Source organism: Myotis davidii, unplaced genomic scaffold (assembly GCF_000327345.1).
Source record: "Myotis davidii unplaced genomic scaffold, ASM32734v1 scaffold8, whole genome shotgun sequence".
NCBI classification, from domain to species: domain Eukaryota; kingdom Metazoa; phylum Chordata; class Mammalia; order Chiroptera; family Vespertilionidae; genus Myotis; species Myotis davidii.
In genome coordinates this window covers 1,723,314-1,740,412 of record NW_006299520.1, presented here as the reverse complement: position 1 = coordinate 1,740,412, position 17,099 = coordinate 1,723,314, and the positions used below count along the sequence as shown (strand labels likewise).

Here is a 17,099-nt window from a genome sequence, read left to right as displayed (position 1 = left end):
TGACTGCCTCCTGCACACCTCCTACTGGGGATCGGGTCTGAAACCTGGGCATGTGCCCTGACAGGGAATCCAACCGTGCCCTCCTGGCTCATAGGCTGATGCTCAACCACTGAACCATGTCGGCCGGGCTCTCAATGCCTTCTTGATTCAGAGCCTATTTTTTATTTATTCCTCTTTCCCAAAAAGACTTTGATACGTGGTGGCCAGGCACGATATTCCAGCCTGGAAAAACTCCCATGTCTAAAGGCCTACCTTTAGTGTGTGTGGATGTGATATGGGATGAAAATGTTTATTGCCTGCTTTGACTTGTCCATGAGTTTGGAGAAATTGGTATTGCCCTTTAGTATTGGCAATTCCCTTTAGGTATTACTCGTTCTTTTCTGGTCAAGTCTGAATGATAAAAACAAAATGGACCACTGTACCTCATTTCTTGTATCTGTCCACTCCATACTGGCCTCAGTGTTTCACCTGACTGGAATGCTCATGCCCCAGATCATCACATCCTTGGACTTGGATTGTGTTGGCTCTCAGCTTAAAGGTATCATTCTCAGTGAATATAGTAGGGGCTCAATAAATACTTTCTGAATAAAAAGAATTTGCTATATCCAGTACCTTCTGTTTAAGTGGTACCAAATAATAGAGAATCTGAATTTACATGAAAAGAATAAAACAGAACATTTTGTTTCATAAACATAAATAAAGGATTTTAATTGAATTTCATTTTGATTGCATTAATTTCAGCCAACATTTTTTATAACCCACCCTTTCTGAGTAGTAGGCACTCTACTAGACAATAAAATAGAAAAATGCATAATATATACTCCTGTGTTCAGATATTTCACAGTCTAGCCTGGAAGAAAACACTGTAAGTTAGATAAATTCAAGAGCACTTCTGTTACCTGGTGAAGAATATGAAGTTGGTATTTTAGGTCAGTGTTCTCAGAGGGAGCTCCTTAGACCGGCATCAGCAAAATCTTAGCATACTCAGGCCCACCCCTTCCCTACTGATTGAACTAGAAATTCAGTTGGGGTGTCTGTTTTAACAAGCCTTCCACGTGTTTCTGACACAGACTTAAGTTTGAGAGCCACGGTTTTAGACCATGTTTTGTAAATAAAAAGTTTCTACTTACATTTGCTTCATTTTATATACTCCATATTGGAGAAATTATAATATTTATGGCGCACTAACATCAGGATATAGATTGAACTCAAAGGCATCAATCCCTGTGATGTCTCCTCTTATAAATTTAATTTTGTGGGAAGCCCAAATTTCCCCCTTGAACTTACCTCACTGCATTCTATCTCTAGCCCAATTCAGAAAATATATCATTCTTGCTTTTCCTGCTTTTCATGGTTATTCAACAGTTAGCTTAGTTTAACATGTTTATTTAGTCATTAAATTTCTAAGAACTGTTAAAATTAAAAAAAATTTTTCCCCTAAATAAAGCCCAGATCTGTATTATTTTATTTAATTCACATTTAAGGTTGAAGATTTCTTTTTAGTTTCCTTTTTCTAATATTAATGATTCACGTGTGGTTCAAAGCTGTTAAATAGTAATCTTTCCTTATTTACTCTTTTGCCTTTGGCCCATACTTTTCCTTTTACATAGAAAAAACATCCAGTTTTGGACGTTTCTTTCCACATAACATTATACAGGGGTGGGCAAAAGTTGCTTTATAGTCGTGGGTATACAAAACACAATTTATTGTTGTAATTTATTAATTATTGTATTATTTATTTGTATTACAACGAAACCTACTTTTGCCCACTTTGTATTTTTGCCAGAGTGGTAAATGAAAAGCATAAATTAATATATAAAGCATTCCTTTCTGTTTAGCATAGACATTTTGCTTTAAATGTGAGTGATTATAAAATTAATTGTATGGTAATCTATTTTATATGCATATAATTTAATTCTTTAATTAGAAATGTAGGAAAATGGGCAGCAATTACTACACTGTTTATTTGTACTGGGCTTGTCTCTCCTTTATATCTTGATTTCTAAAATTAATGCATTTAGAGGTTTGTTTTTTATTGTTTAGGTCTATAAAAATAGTATTGGCAATAAATTTCCTGAATTTAATTTTTAAAATTCTCACCCAATAATATGTTTATTGATTTTTGGAGAGAGGAAAGGGAAGAGAAGGGACAGAGGCGGGAGGAGAGAAATATTTATGTGGTAGAGAAACATCTATTGGTTGCCTCCCATATGCCCCTGACCAAGGATCAAACCTGCCAACTTTTGGTATATGGGATGATGCTCCAACCAAGTGAGCCTCAGGGTCAGGACTTAAAGTCCACTATTTTTAGTAAAATACTAAATACTTAATGGTTTGTATGTGATAAATACTTGATATATGGCATATAAATATTTAATGATTTAAACTTGTATATAAAGGGATAAAGTCACTATTCCACTTTGAATTTAATGCATAAGTTTATGGAAATGTATTTATATCTTTGGGAAGCAGTGTATTCTTTGGTTTAAAATCAGAAGCTCTGGATCAACTCTTTCCTCTCCCTGGGGCAGGTGACCTTTCTGAGTCCCTGTGCTCCATCTGTGTGACAGGGATAAGAACAGTGCCTAGGTCGGAGAGCCATTCTGTAGATTTAGATGTGATAATGTCACCATTGTGGATGGTAGTGATGGAGCCAGGAGTGACAGAGGTGCTGCTGCCCTCGGTACCCCCAGAAGTTGTGCCTTGCACTGCTATAACAGCAAAACATTTTAGAAACAACTCTGGTATCCAATATGGCGGAAAGGGATGGGATAAATGAATTCTAATATCTCCATACAGTTAAGATCTATAAAGCCATTAAAAAGAATGAGAGACCTATGTGTTCTATGAAGAAAAGATCCCATACTATCTTAAGTGAATAAAGTGGTGTGGTACAGATAGAGCATGGCATCAATGCGTGTGCATATGTTGTAGAATGTGCACAAGAAAAATCCAGAACCTATCGCAAAATTGAAGCTGTTTAGTTTCCCCTCTGGGGAGTAAATAATAAGACATTTTTGCTTTTTTTATTTTGCATTTCTGCAATTTTTAACATTTTTGAAATTTCCATGTTGTAAAAATGAATACATTTATGAACACAGAGTTTAAGGAGTAAAAGGCACTGGGTTAATAACATTCACATATTCTGTTTATAAACATCAATTGAAAATAGTGTATGTAGTACATAATTTTCAGCTCATTTATAGAAAGTTCAAAGTATTACAAGGTAGGACATTTATCCATTAAATATTTATTGAGCAATTACTCAGATACTAGCCTACAAGTTAAAATATGAGTGACTTGGTTGTTGCCAGGAGGACAGACATATAAACAAGTAATTACAGTGTTATCTGTTAAATGTTAATACAGAGTAGAAGAGGAAAGTAGTAATTTTGTGTGAAGTAATCAGGGAGGGCTAAATTGAAAAGGTGACACTTGAGCTCTTTCTCTTGCAAGATGAGTACATTCATAAGGGGCAGGGCAGACTGTGATAACCACAACAGTACATGCAAGGAGGTGGCATAGTTTTGGGAAAAGTTGGAAAAAGTTGATTAGGTAATATTGTAAGAAGAAAACTGGTGGTGTTGGATAGAAGACACTGGGATGGGGCAGGAGCTGAGCACTCAGGTGCCAAGGAAGGAAGCTGTATAGGGTAAGGCAGTGGTTCTCAACCTTCCTAATGCCACGACCCTGTAATACAGTTCCTCATGTTGTGGTGACCCCCAACCATAAAATTACTTTCATTGCTACTTCATAACTGTAATTTTGCTACTGTTATGAATCGTAATGTAAATATCTGATATGCAGGATATATTTTCATTGTTACAAATTGAACATAATTAAAGCATAGTAATTAATCACAAAACCAATATGTAATTATATATTCAATATGTGTCTTCCGATGGTTTTAGGTGACCCCTGTGAAAGGGTCGTTCAACCCCCAATGGGGTCGCGACCCACAGGTTGAGAACCGCTGGGGTAAGGTAAAAGAGCTGCTCTCTATTGATGGCTGAGTTCTTAGAGATTGACTAGAACATGTCAGAGAGAACTTAAGTGGCATCTACAGGCTGAAGTGGGTGAGCAGATAGGGGTGATGCTATTTTTTAAAAAGGTAGAGAATCACCACGTATTCAGTCAGGTTTGGAGGCTATAATGATGTCTACTGGAATTGAGTTGAGGCTTCCAAAGGCATCCAGTGACTTATTCATCACCATATTTTAGGAACTTAGAATTTTAGTTCTTTTCAAAAGGATTTTGCATTTGAGCCATCTTCATAGTTAAAGGTGGTAATAAACCACTAGTAGTCAGTTTTGGAGGTTCTCCCTTCCTGTGGGGAAATAGAGCCCAGAGTGGCCATGAAAGCTACTGAGAAAAGTGGTTTGATTTGAACGTGTAAGAGAAGTTTGCTTCCATTCGCCTTTTAGTAAACATGGATGTCTTTCAGCAAATTCCAACTCTGGGCATGGTTAGCATTATGTATAGAACTCTACATCAGGCCTGGGGGCAGGTCTTGTCGTCCCCTAGTGCAGCGGTTCTCAACCTGTGGGTCGCGACCCCTTTGGCGGTCGAACGACCCTTTCACAGGGGTTGCCTAATACCATCCTGCATATTAGATATTTACATTACGATTCATAACAGTAGCAAAATTACAGTTATTTACGTTGAAAAGTAGCAACGAAAATAATTTTATGGTTGGGGGTCACAACATGAGGAACTGTTTTAAAGGTCCAGAAGGTGGAGAACCACTGCTAGTGGCTTCTCTAGGATTTCATGCATCTTTGTGTTTCCTAACCAGATTTTGCCCCTTGTCAAAGCAAATCTTTTGATAACAGTCTAGTAACAAATGGGTCTGTTCCTGATACATATGAAACTGGTCCAGAATTAGGGCTTGGGGTCCCATGGGCTTGTGTGAATGGTCTGTTTTACCAAAGTGACTTATTCAGCATCACTCATAAGTCTGTCTTGGACTATCAATGTAGAAAGAAGGAACTTGTGTTTTTACACAAGAACCCTGGTCTTAGATGTGGGACATGAATAAAAAGAAATATATATGTGTGTGTTTGTGTGTGTGTGTGTGTGTGAGTGTGTGTGTGTATGTATATATATATATATATTTGTATGTATGGCTAAGTGACCGACGGTATGACCAACCGACTGGCCAGTACAAGTGACACACACTGGCAATTTAAAAATAAAGGTTGACTCGCGCATGCACGATACATATAAAGCTCTTGCTGACGCCAAGCATATGCGTGTATTTCGATCTGTCCTCGTCAATCATGAATTTGGTTGTTTTTGTTGACATTCTGAAGCTGAAAGAAAGCGGCGTCATCGACAGGATATATCTGAAGACCAACTATTGGCACAACGTACCTCTGAAGCTGAAAGAAACTGACATCGTCGACAGAATATGTCCGAAGAACAACTATTGGCACAGTGTACTCTGAAACGGAAAGAAGCTGGCGTCATCAACAGGATATATCTGAAGACCAACTATTGGCACAACGTACCTCTGAAGCTGAAAGAATGACATCGTCCATAGAATGTGTCTGAAGAACAACTGTTGGTACAGTGTACCTCTGAAGCTGAGAGAAGCCAGCATTGTCGACGGAATGTATCTGAAGACCAACTATTGGCACAATGTAATATTGTTTTGGCACAATTTAATATTGTTCTGGTTCTCCAAAGCTCACAGTGAACAGTCTACCTAATACTTTATTCCTGCCCTTTTGGCATTTCTCCACAAAGAATTATTAAACACATAATGTTGTGGAATCTCCCAATAATATAATTACGCACGTTGGAATCTTCTCTATTCAATAAGAACCAAGCCATCAAAGTTGAAGAGCCTGTGACGTTAAAGTTAAACTTGTAAATATTTCACAAGGGAAATTAGTCAAGCACTCTGAAAGTGTTTTTACTCTTAATGTGGTATACAGGGAGATATTAGAATAAGTTTAATCAATTTATAGTCATTGTTTTTATCAATGTTGTTTTTATATCATGTTTTTGTTTTTACATAATCTTTGTTATATCATGTTGTTTATTTATTAATCAATTTATATATTATTTTCATATACTTTTTACTAATTTTCTTTCATCTCTGACACTTCTATTATAGAGAAAGGGTGAAAAGTGATCTTAAAATATTCCTTCTAGTTAATTTTCTTCAATGTGCACGAATCCGTGCACCGGGCCACTAGTGTAGTTATAAAGAACAACGGCTCAGGAATTAGGCTGCTGGGTTTGAATATCACTTTAACACTAACTAGCTTTGTGAGGTTGTATCAGACTGAACCACTCTGTGCCTCAGTTTCCTCATTAAAATGTAGTTAATACTGCTGTGTATGTCATTGGTTGTTGTAAGGATTAAATGAGTTAATGTATTTAGTACACTTAGAATAGCAACTGGCATACAGTAACACTCAATTCATGTGGGTCCATTGATAGAAAAATTTTAGGCATTTACTCAGACACTATTTCCAATTTACACCCCTCTCCAGACTCCTGGTGGGGAAGGAAAGGGGAGAAAAGGAATAGAGGAGGAAATATGTTTGAATTTAGTAGTTTAATAGCTTTTTTCTTAGCTATTACGTACCAAAAGCAATTGTCTAGCTTCCATACCCTCACAAAGATAGAATAATCTTAGATTGGCTATGTTCTTTAGTCTTATCTCCCAGACATTTTTCCTCACTCCACAGCTGCTTCTGAGAAATTTGCCTTCCAACAGTTTTAGCACTTAACCTACCCTGTTTCAAAACTGACAAACTTAAACTCCCAGCCACGTAGAACTTTTGAGCTGCTTAAAAATAAGCTTTTTTTTTAAACTATAGTTTTCTCTATTATAGTTTTCTTGGTGTGAGCCCATCACATAAATAATGGAAATAAATGAAGCTTGGCAGGCTTAGCTAAAGTGTGCTTTATATTAAACAGATGGTATGATATTTCAGATATTCTGAAAACACTCACATTTATTCCTTGTTAAAGAACCTTGGAGTCCCTAGGAAGGTACTGTCACAAAACTGGGTTTGGCAGGTAGTACCTGAGCTGTAACACTCTGTGTTTTGTATTAACAGTAATAATTATTATTTGGGTCGTGACTTCCAAAGGAATTTTTTTGAAAATCTCATTTTTTTCCATCTGTGTCTTTGGGGAATGTAGATTTTATTATTTGGTAGTTTCTTTTTCGTGGAGAAGAACCTGCTATATAGGTTGTTTTAATGAATTGTTTTATTCAAGGCGTATTTTCTTTTTTAATTAGTACTCCTCCCACTTTATTTAGGTGCACCAAATAAAAACCATGACTTTTTTTCTGTATTTATAGGTACTCTTCCTGATGGATGGGAACAAGCCATGACTCAGGATGGAGAAATTTACTATATAAACCATAAGAACAAGACCACCTCTTGGCTAGACCCAAGGCTTGACCCTCGTTTTGGTAAAGGTTCATCTCAAAACCTTTCTAGTTATTTTTGATTATAATTTTTTGTATGTGAATTTGGGAAGGTACTTTTAAATAAAATTGCACTGTTTTGTAGTATTAAAAAATGACTGCTCACCCAAGTTTTCTAGTACTATTTTATATCTTTCACTTTAAACTTAAGAAAGTCAGATCTAAGTTAGCTTTTTAGGGGATTGAGGGAATGTTGTGGTGACTGACTAACTAGAATCACTGTTCCTTTCACATTTTTGGGAGACACAGTGATTTGTTTAAAATTATCTTTCTACAGTAATAATCAGGCTGTCTTATTGCATCTAAAACCTGGGTACCAGCTTTTGTCAGTGACCTGGTGTCTGCTTTAGGCTTGCTTTCAGAGAGTAATAAGTACCATTTTGTGGCCTGGTATTGTCATCTCTTCTGTCATAAGCGGGGGGTTGAGATACCCTGTTGCCCTAGAAATAAGACCAATGACAGCATTTTTCCCTTCGCTTCTGGCCTTTTTATTTTTTATTTTTTTTTTAAGTAATGGTCCTTTGTTTTACATTTAGGAAACAAAAAGCAAAGTCATACTCCTCTCCAAATCACACGACCGAATCACTAATTTGCACAAAGGAAAACTCTTACAACTGTGCACATTTTGATAATAGTACAAGCGCTTTAATGCCTTTTTATCCATTTTTTTTTTCACTGTTTTCAGTTTCTTCAGTTAGGTTTCTGAGATTTTTCCAAAGCCATGGAAAAATGACTCTAAAAAGCAGCAGATCATTGTGGTTTCGAAGTTTTTGTCTTGGACTGAATGCAGCTAAATGAGAACAATGTGCAGATCACTGAATAGGTCAGACTGAGGGGACACGGAACCTTTGAAGCTTTACAGGGGTTGACCTAACAACAACTGTGGGGCCCTTATGGGAAAGAGGAATTAACTCTGTGAATGCCATCAAAACACAGGGGGTGCGGGGGTGGGCGAGTGAACAGCCCGGGGCTGGTTGGGTAAAATTAACTTCCCTGTCAGGAATGTTATAAACTTTTCTCCTATGTCTTTATGTATACCTTTAAGCAACCCCAACATTGGGGTTTGCCCTAAACTGGTCAGCTTTGTGGATTGCACCCCCTATTCAAGTAAAGTCAAAGATGGGATCAGGGCAGAGACTGTCATTTTGACAGATATTCGGCTTGCCTTAAATGCTACCCTCATGAACTTCAAGACCTATTTGGGTGTTAAAAAAGTTACATGGCATGTTAATAATTTGCAACTTCAGATTCTGTTTAATACTTGAATAAGCCCTTGTGGTTGAAACAGGAAACCGAGTAAGGTAGAGAATTTAATAAATGTTGCCATTTGTATGGACTGGAACAATAACAGCCATGTTTCCTTAAATCATCTTTAATGAATTCAACTTGTCCACATTTTGGAAACTTTTTAAAATGGTACTGTGGGGTGTTTTTTTTTCACCCTCCACCCCACCCCCAACATAGGGTTATGAAAGATGATGATTAACTCTTAGCTAACTACAGAATCAGAAATTGGAACAAAGTTGTTGTTTTTTAAAGTATTTTCAGTTAAACAGTGAAATAAAACAACTTCGCTGTGAGCTTAAAGTAGATCCATTAATTACACACACAGCGTGGTCTTTTGTTTTAATCTGAGAAAGTATAAAAAAAATGCTTCCTCCCTACCTCCAACACATACATACACACAATCATACCGTTAGATATGCCAAAAAGAGCTTCATAAAATTATCTTAGTGCCTTTAGTTTCCCTTTTTGGGCCCACTGTGTATGTGTATTCCAGACAGGCTTGACAACATGCCAAAAGCTTTTTATTTTGTAGTCCAACTTTTAATCTGTTCCAGACCTTTTCAGTCAGAGAGCTCAAGTGTAACTGGAAGGGGGCAGGAAAGAAAAAAAGTGTGGGTTTTTCTGCTCTAGAGTGACAGGGAATAGAGACAAGCTGTTAGCTGCTGAATTTGAACGAGTTTTCCTTGAAATCTGAGGTTCTATAGTGGAGTGTGTTTTATCTCTGCCAAAAAAATATAAACTATCCCCTTTCTGACCTTCTGAGCCCTGCAGACACAAACAAATGGTATGATATTGTTTTATGGTTTTGGAGTTTGCTTTCCTATATACCCCAAATCTGTATTAAAATATTTGCCAATTCTTAGCTTAAGTTAATTTGACCTGTGTCTTTTAACCTTTTATTTAGAATGGATGATACATCTCTGTATATATAAGCTTAACTTTATCACTCAGCTCCTTCAAATACTGGTCTCTTGTATATTTCTATTCTTTATCAGATGCTTTAGATTATGTTGGAACAGTTGATCAGTTCTTCATATTTCACATAAAGTTAATAATCCATCTATCTCAGGAAATTAAATAGTAACTTGTGGATTGGTTCTTTTTATTTATTTTTAATTTTTTTTGTTTAACATTTTATTAGAATTTGAAAAGTGATATTCTCTAGGAGAGGGTCACACCAATAGGAGAGCCAATAGACAACAGGGAGAAATTTCTTTATCACAGGTAAACTTTACCCCTCTATTGAAGTTGTCCTTGCTCTCATTTCACTCTCAGCAAGTCAAAAATTTTATAAAAAAGCAATATATGAAGTCAGTGACTTAATAGGAAATACATCTCCCCAAATAAGGTCCATTTGTTTATTTAGAGTGATCATTCTCTGCATTATCTTGCCAGGAGGGCTAAGCCTTGTGCATGGGTAGAAACCCAAGGCGTTCAGCTGCAAGGTAATTTAAGAGAAGCCAAGTAGAAGGAATTTTGAGCACATCAGTAAGGTTGATATGGGAAGCCGTGGGGTCTTCCAGGACTGGTTCTGATTTTGGAACTCACCTTTCCTCACCATTAGTCTCCTTTGCTGCAGCTTTAACTGAACAGTGGCTATCAAGTGGAAAAGGAATTGGACTAGAAGTTGGTAAACCAGATTTGGATTTATTCTCTATCTCTTCTTAGCTATGTATCTATGCTACCCCTGATTATTTAAAGGAGACTGGATTGGTTCTTTTTAATCTGATTTTCTTATTTAACATTTAAAACCAATATTATCTTTAACATTTATATTATTTTAGAGAATTTATTAATAATTTGTAACAAGTCATGAAGTGGCAATAAGGACTCACTGATACTGGCTTTGGGTGAAAAAAAGGAGGGCTCTTGTTTGCTTGTTTTTACGGAATTATATTAAGAATGTTTTTAAACTTGTATTAAAGAGAACTGATGCTTAAGCATTATGAAGGCCATTACATTATTTCATATAAACACTCTTTTCCTAGAGATTTTATACTTGTAAACATGGAGTCTCAGATATAAACATTTTCTTGTATGTTGTAGAATCACTGTTTTTTATGATACAGTCATATGAATATTTTTCAGTAAAAGCCCTAATGAAAACACAAAAATATTAGAATTTCTGTTCTTCAGAATAAAAGATCTACTCCAAAACACTGATAGTCAATGAACTGATCTTTAATGTAATGTTGTTGTTCCGATTGTTTATATAGAAAGACATTAAATAGTGTTAGCAATCTGTGTTTCTGGAAATAAATACTGATAGTACCACTGGGATAAAGACATTTTTGGTATAAATAAAATATTGGAACCAGAGTTTTCCAGGGGTGGGCAAACTTTTTGACTCGAGGGCCACAATGGGTTCTTAAACTGGACCGGAGGGCCGGAACAAAAGCATGGATGGAGTGTTTGTGTGAACTAATATAAATTCAAAGTAAACATCATTACATAAAAGGGTACGGTCTTTTTTTTTTCTTTTTTTTTTAGTTTTATTCATTTCAAACGGGCTGGATCCAGCCCGCGGGCAGTAGTTTGCCCACGGCTGGTTTAGACTAAAAGCATATCTTTTGCATTTTAAAGGAAGTAATGAACAATCTCGTATGGCAAAAACAAAATATCCTTTAATTCCTAATAACAATTCTGTGCCTAGAAATTCTGTTCATGGAACTGTCAAAGGTGATTAAAATCCAGATGTTGATTTTGGTCCTTTGTTTCAATTTCAGAAAACTTTATATGTTCTGTGTGAGTGTGTGTGTGTGTGTGTGTGTGTGTGTGAGAGAGAGAGAGAGAGAGAATTTTCTAAAATATTAAGAAATGAAAAAGAATATATAGTAAATATATATGTGTATAAGTAAATATGTGTCTATATATAATTTAAGTTCTAAAGCCAAACAGCATATCGTATCAAAGTTAAATATTTTCCATAAATAGAGGTTTATTACAATTTTTAACTGTTTAGACATTCATTAACCTTTCTTTTCAAGACCAAATATTTCTGATAGTTATTATGAGTAATATCTTACTTTTGATGAAAGTGCTCCTAATGGCCAGTTAAATACCTAAGTCTGTTCTGTTAGAGGTGTGAAAAAGAAAAACACTAAAGGCTGCAGGAATTAACTATATTAATGAAGTCTTGTGTAGATAGAATGTCAACATCTAATCATTTGAATTTTATTAAAGTAAATTTCTTAATATCCATGCATTAAAAACAGGGGTGTTTTGTGTTTTTTGTTTTCCTTACCCTCTTATAATCTTTCCTAGTTATTGTCAGTACAGTATTTGGTTGTGGGCTATATTATTAATTGCTTACAATGCAGGAGGATGGGGGGGGGGGATGTTTCACTATGATTCAGGTAAGAAGAACTGTTGCTAACTAAACATTTTTAACAGAAAAGCCTCACAAAATTTGGCCCTGAAGAGAAATTTATAATTCCTCTAATCAGTATTTCTCAAAAGAGGAGGGGTGTATCCTGGGCGCTGCAGGACAGTCAGCATCCCTGGCCCACTAAATGCTGCAGTGCCAGCCAGTCATTGTGACTCCCCATAATGTTTTTTTGGTTTTGTTTTTTTAATGCTGGGAGAAGTAGGGAATATTGCCCCAAATCTGAGCTCCTCTAAGATCTAGGGATATTATGACCAATCCAAGGTTATATAGTTAAGTGACAGAACTAAAATCTGAACTTGATCTTTTGTACTTAGACATTTTAAGAAATTAAATTTAGTTAATCTTTCAGAAATACACCCAACTCACCAGTACTAATATATGGAAATTTCAGATGGGAAAAGATGACTGTGGTTAATGTATTTACTTATATACTATATTGTAACTCATCTTGAGGATATTACTCAAAATAATGAGTTTCTAATTACAAAAGAGAATTATACGGTGTGTGATTAGAGCAGACTGTGATGCCTCACCTCTATCATAGTTTTAAGAGATGTCTCCCAAACTCAGTTTTGATCTCTCCCTTGACTGGGAGCTTACCACATTATAAGGCAGCTCATTCTACTTCAGGAAAGTCCTGTTGATCAGAAAATATGTGCTTCTTTATTACCCAGAAATTCACTTCCCTTCAAACTTGTGGATAGAATTCTAATCCCAGAAGCATTCTTTTCTAAGTGTGATTTCTCCATTTTTTTTTTCATGTGTTAAAAGTTCTGAGTACTGCCCTAACCGGTTTGGCTCAGTGGATAGAGCGTCGGCCTGTGGACTAAAGGGTCCCGGTTCAATTCCAGTCAAGGGCATGTACCTTGGTTGCGGGCACATCCCCACTTGGGGGTGTGCAGGAGGCAGCTGATCGATGTTTCTAACTCTCTAACCCGCTCCCTTCCTCTCTGTAAAAAATCAATAAAATATATTTAAAAAAATAAAAAGTTCTGAGTACTGTACCAGTTCACAGTTCACTCTTCTCTGAGTGCCTTTCATATAGTGTTCTAAGTGTACATTATCTAATGAGAAAAATAGTTATGGCATTTCTTTGACCTGGCATTTTATTTTGTGCTCCCTCCAAAAATCCAGTTTTTTATATTTACAGTTAGAAGTTAGCTAGCATTCTGTTTTCTACATGGTCGTTATATACAGTGTGGAGCAAAAGTGGGTTTACAGTTGTGAGTACCTGCGAGAGTTTATTATTTATTATGTTACTGTTCATAAGAACAACTGTAAACCTACTTTTGCTCACCTCGTAATGTACTGAATTCAAAAGAATTAAACTATGATGTAGAAAAATTTACCTACTCAGTTGGGAGTTAAGACATTCAAGTTCTACTAACCAGCTTATTCAGAAAGATACCTGACTTCCCTTGATTTAATTGGACTATCTGTAAAATGTGACTGGCTGGATGTTTTTAAGAATGTTTTCAGTCCTTAATTTAATATAATATTCTAAATTCTGAATTCTTCAGTGACTGCTTTGGGTCCTGGCTTGAGGTAACTTCTCAATAACCTACGGATTTGAGTTCATTGAGGTTTCAGAGATACTTTTGAACTATTTATTGTACCATTTAAGTTTAGCTTTTGGTTCTCTGGTCGCAGCTGGGAATTACTTTTGAAGAGGAGACAGAGAAATCTTGCAACCTTTAATCTAAAGATAAGTCTTATCACATGGTGAGTATGCCCAGGCAAACATCTGAGGGGGGAAGGGCAGAGCTGGCTGGAATAGTTTATCTGTGCTCTCAAACTCTCGGAAGCACATAGGAATTTAGACATGCTTACAGTAGCAGGGTTCAGCCTGACTGCCTTAAAGATGGTGCGTTTTGGTACGCTTTATATAGTTGCGTAATAGCCTGGTGTAAGCTGATTTGAAGTATAGTTCTAGGCTATGGGCTTACTCGAAGCCAGATTTAAAACGTACTTTTAGAGATTATTTCTAATTGTTACTCTCTGCATTTTTTTTAACTTGAAAAACAGGCACTTACCAAAATGAATATTTTAGTTTAACACTTAGGGTTTATTCTTTTTATTTTGTTAAATTCAGGAGGATGGTGCAAAAATAGTTTATCAATCATGGTAAACAGTCTCTCCACTACTCCAAGGGTGAGTAGACATGTTAATGGAGTTAAATTAATATCTAGTTTCTACTTGACAATGGTTCAATGATGCAAGTAAGTGTATAGCAAAGAAATATTTTTGTATTTGTTTATAAAATTTATTTATATAGAATTTTTTAAACTTTAAAGGGTAAGATCACCAAAGTCACTGAATAATCATTTACATTAATGGTTTATTTGTTACTAAAACCTTAATATAGTTTTCTTTTAAAAACAAGTTGCAAAATATATTTAATAGCAAGTATCTTATAAGATGTGCTGAAGAACCATTTGGTGATGCCACTTTAGTGGCAACCCAGAGATTGGGATGCAAGAAGCAGAGAAAGCCATTTATAGACTTCCCGAGAGAGAAGTCTAATAGATTTCTGCTGAGAGTAGACCAGTTCATATTTTTTGTTTTGTTTTATACTCATTTTGTTCTGCTACCCTGTTGCTGAGGTCATTTTAGAATTCATTCTGTATTTGCTTCAACTTGGAGATTCTCCTGTGCATTACTGATAGTATCCTACTAAGGATAGAAACTATTTCAGTATTTATTTACTCACTCAACTAACATGTGAGTGCCATTTGTGTACCAGGCACTAAACTAGCCATCAGGGAGGGGGTTGCATGCTACCAAACAAATCATTAAAAAATATATTAAATACAATGAAGGATAATAAACAAGGTGTTTTGTAAGGGAATAATGTGGGCTGGATGGAGGGAAACTGCTGGAGCATGTGTGGTGAGGGAAGGCTATTTCGAAGAGGGACATGAAAGGATGAGAGATAGCCAGTCATGCTCTAGACCAGTGATGGCGAACCTATGACACACGTGTCAGAGGTGACACGCGAACTCATTATTTTTGGTTGATTTTTCTTTGTTAAATGGCATTTAAATATATAAAATAAATATCAAAAATATAAGTCTTTGTTTTACTATGGTTGCAAATATCAAAAAATGTCTATATGTGACACGGCACCAGAGTTAAGTTAGGGTTTTTCAAAATGCTGACACGCCGAGCTCAAAAGGTTCGCCATCACTGCACTGTATAAAAGGACCATTTTTGTGCTTATCTGTAAAAACGAAGATATGCATCTCTTCTAAATTATAACTTCCTGGGAAAGCATTAATAGTCATAGATTACATGTAGTCATAAATAAAGCTGTTATTAATGGAACTGTTTACTCACTAACATGAATTCATGATGGCAGGTTTATTTTAAAATATAATAAATACCTCTTCTTAAACCAACAGTCTCATTATCTGAACTTTCTCTCCAAACTAGTCTTTAAACTTGATTTTCATAGTACAGGGGGAAAACATGGCTGTACTCAGGACAGAGAGCTTGAAAGCTAGTTAGAACACTTTCTCCCTTCTCCCCCTCACCTCATTTAGCAACCCCTGAGTCCTGCCCCAAAATGCTTAATGAGGTGATGAGGAGAAAATGTTCTCTTGAATTTTTTTTAAGCTCTATCCATAATTGTGTTGTTTGAAAAAATACCATTATAATGAATTTTCATGCCAGTCTTTTGATAGAGAATTGAAGAAAGAAGAAATTGACTGAAATAATGATGTTATTTATATTTTTTAAATAATTTAAAGATTTTAGATACAGTAAGTCATGGATAGGCTAATTGATATAAATAAGAGCTAAGTTTCTACGGCATCTCACCAACATTGTAACAGATGACATTGGTTATTCAAGGACCTGCTGTACTTTTAACACAGTTTTAGGGCCCTGGAGGGTGGTGCTTGGGAAGAGAGAGAAGTACAAAATGTGACAAAACTTAAAGACATAGAGGAGGTTAGGATTAGGTTACCACATGATGCAAAAAACAAAACAAGATACTGTACCACTTTATTCCCCGTGGGATGGCTAAAATCAAAGAGACAATAGCAAGTGTTGACTAGACTGTGAAGAAACTAGAACCCTCATACATTGCTGGTGGGATAGAAAAAGAATGCAGCCACTTTGGAAAATGATTTGGCAATTCCTCAAAAAGTTAAACAGCAATACCAAATGACCCAGCAAATTCCATCCCTGGATATATATGTCAAAGAATTGAAACCATATGTCTACACAAAAACCTGTACGTGAATATTCATAGGAGCATTATTCATAACAGCTAAAAAGTAAAAACGCAAATGGCAATCTATGAATGGACTAACAAAATGTGGTATAACCATAAAATGTGATGTTATTTGGCAATAAAAAGAAATGAAATGCTGATACCACAACATGGATGAATCTTGAAAACATGCTATGTGAAACAAGCCAGTCACAGAAGGCCGTATATTGTTTGATTCCACTTATAACGTGTCCAAATAGGCAAATCCATAGAAACAAAGTAACTAGTGGTTGCCAGGGACTGGGGAAGATTCAATTGGAGTTGCACTGCTGAGGGTATGGTGTTTCTTTTTCGGGGGATAAGAATGTTCAGAAATCAGACAATGGTGAAGATTATAGGAATCTATAGATACATAGAAATGATTAAAAGTGAATTTTATAGTATGTGAAATATCTCAGTCTCAGTAAACTTATTATTTAAAAAACCATTCCTGGGCATGGTATTGTCATTTAAATATATAGCTCTATTAAGTGTTGGTAAGCATCTTTTGCACATTGATCTTCTGCTCCTTTTGTAAGAGAGATTTTCATTGTGAATCAAATAGTAAGAATTTTCACTGGAAAACCATCATTTTATATCTAAATATGTATATAAGTTACCAGATAGGAGATGATTCATTCCCTTAGATAATGTAGTAAATACTTAGCTAGTAGTAGGTGCTTTTTTAAAATATATATATTTTATTGATTTTTTTT

The 17,099-nt window shown here is 35.8% G+C and overlaps 1 protein-coding gene across 7 annotated transcripts in view; it reads left to right on the top strand.

Annotated features, from left to right (window-relative positions):
* YAP1 (Yes associated protein 1) overlaps positions 1-17,099 on the top strand; it is a 114,459-nt gene that overhangs the window by 65,358 nt on the left and 32,002 nt on the right. For 4 of the 7 annotated variants that reach the window (XM_015571447.1, XM_015571445.1, XM_015571446.1 and 1 more), the window contains 2 exons: positions 7,325-7,444; positions 10,320-10,370. In XM_015571447.1, the coding sequence (XP_015426933.1) occupies positions 7,325-7,444; positions 10,320-10,370 (171 nt within the window). The remainder of the gene's footprint in view (positions 1-7,324; positions 7,445-10,319; positions 10,371-17,099) is intronic. The other 3 variants (XM_015571444.1, XM_006775245.2, XM_006775244.2) reach the window with 3 other exon arrangements.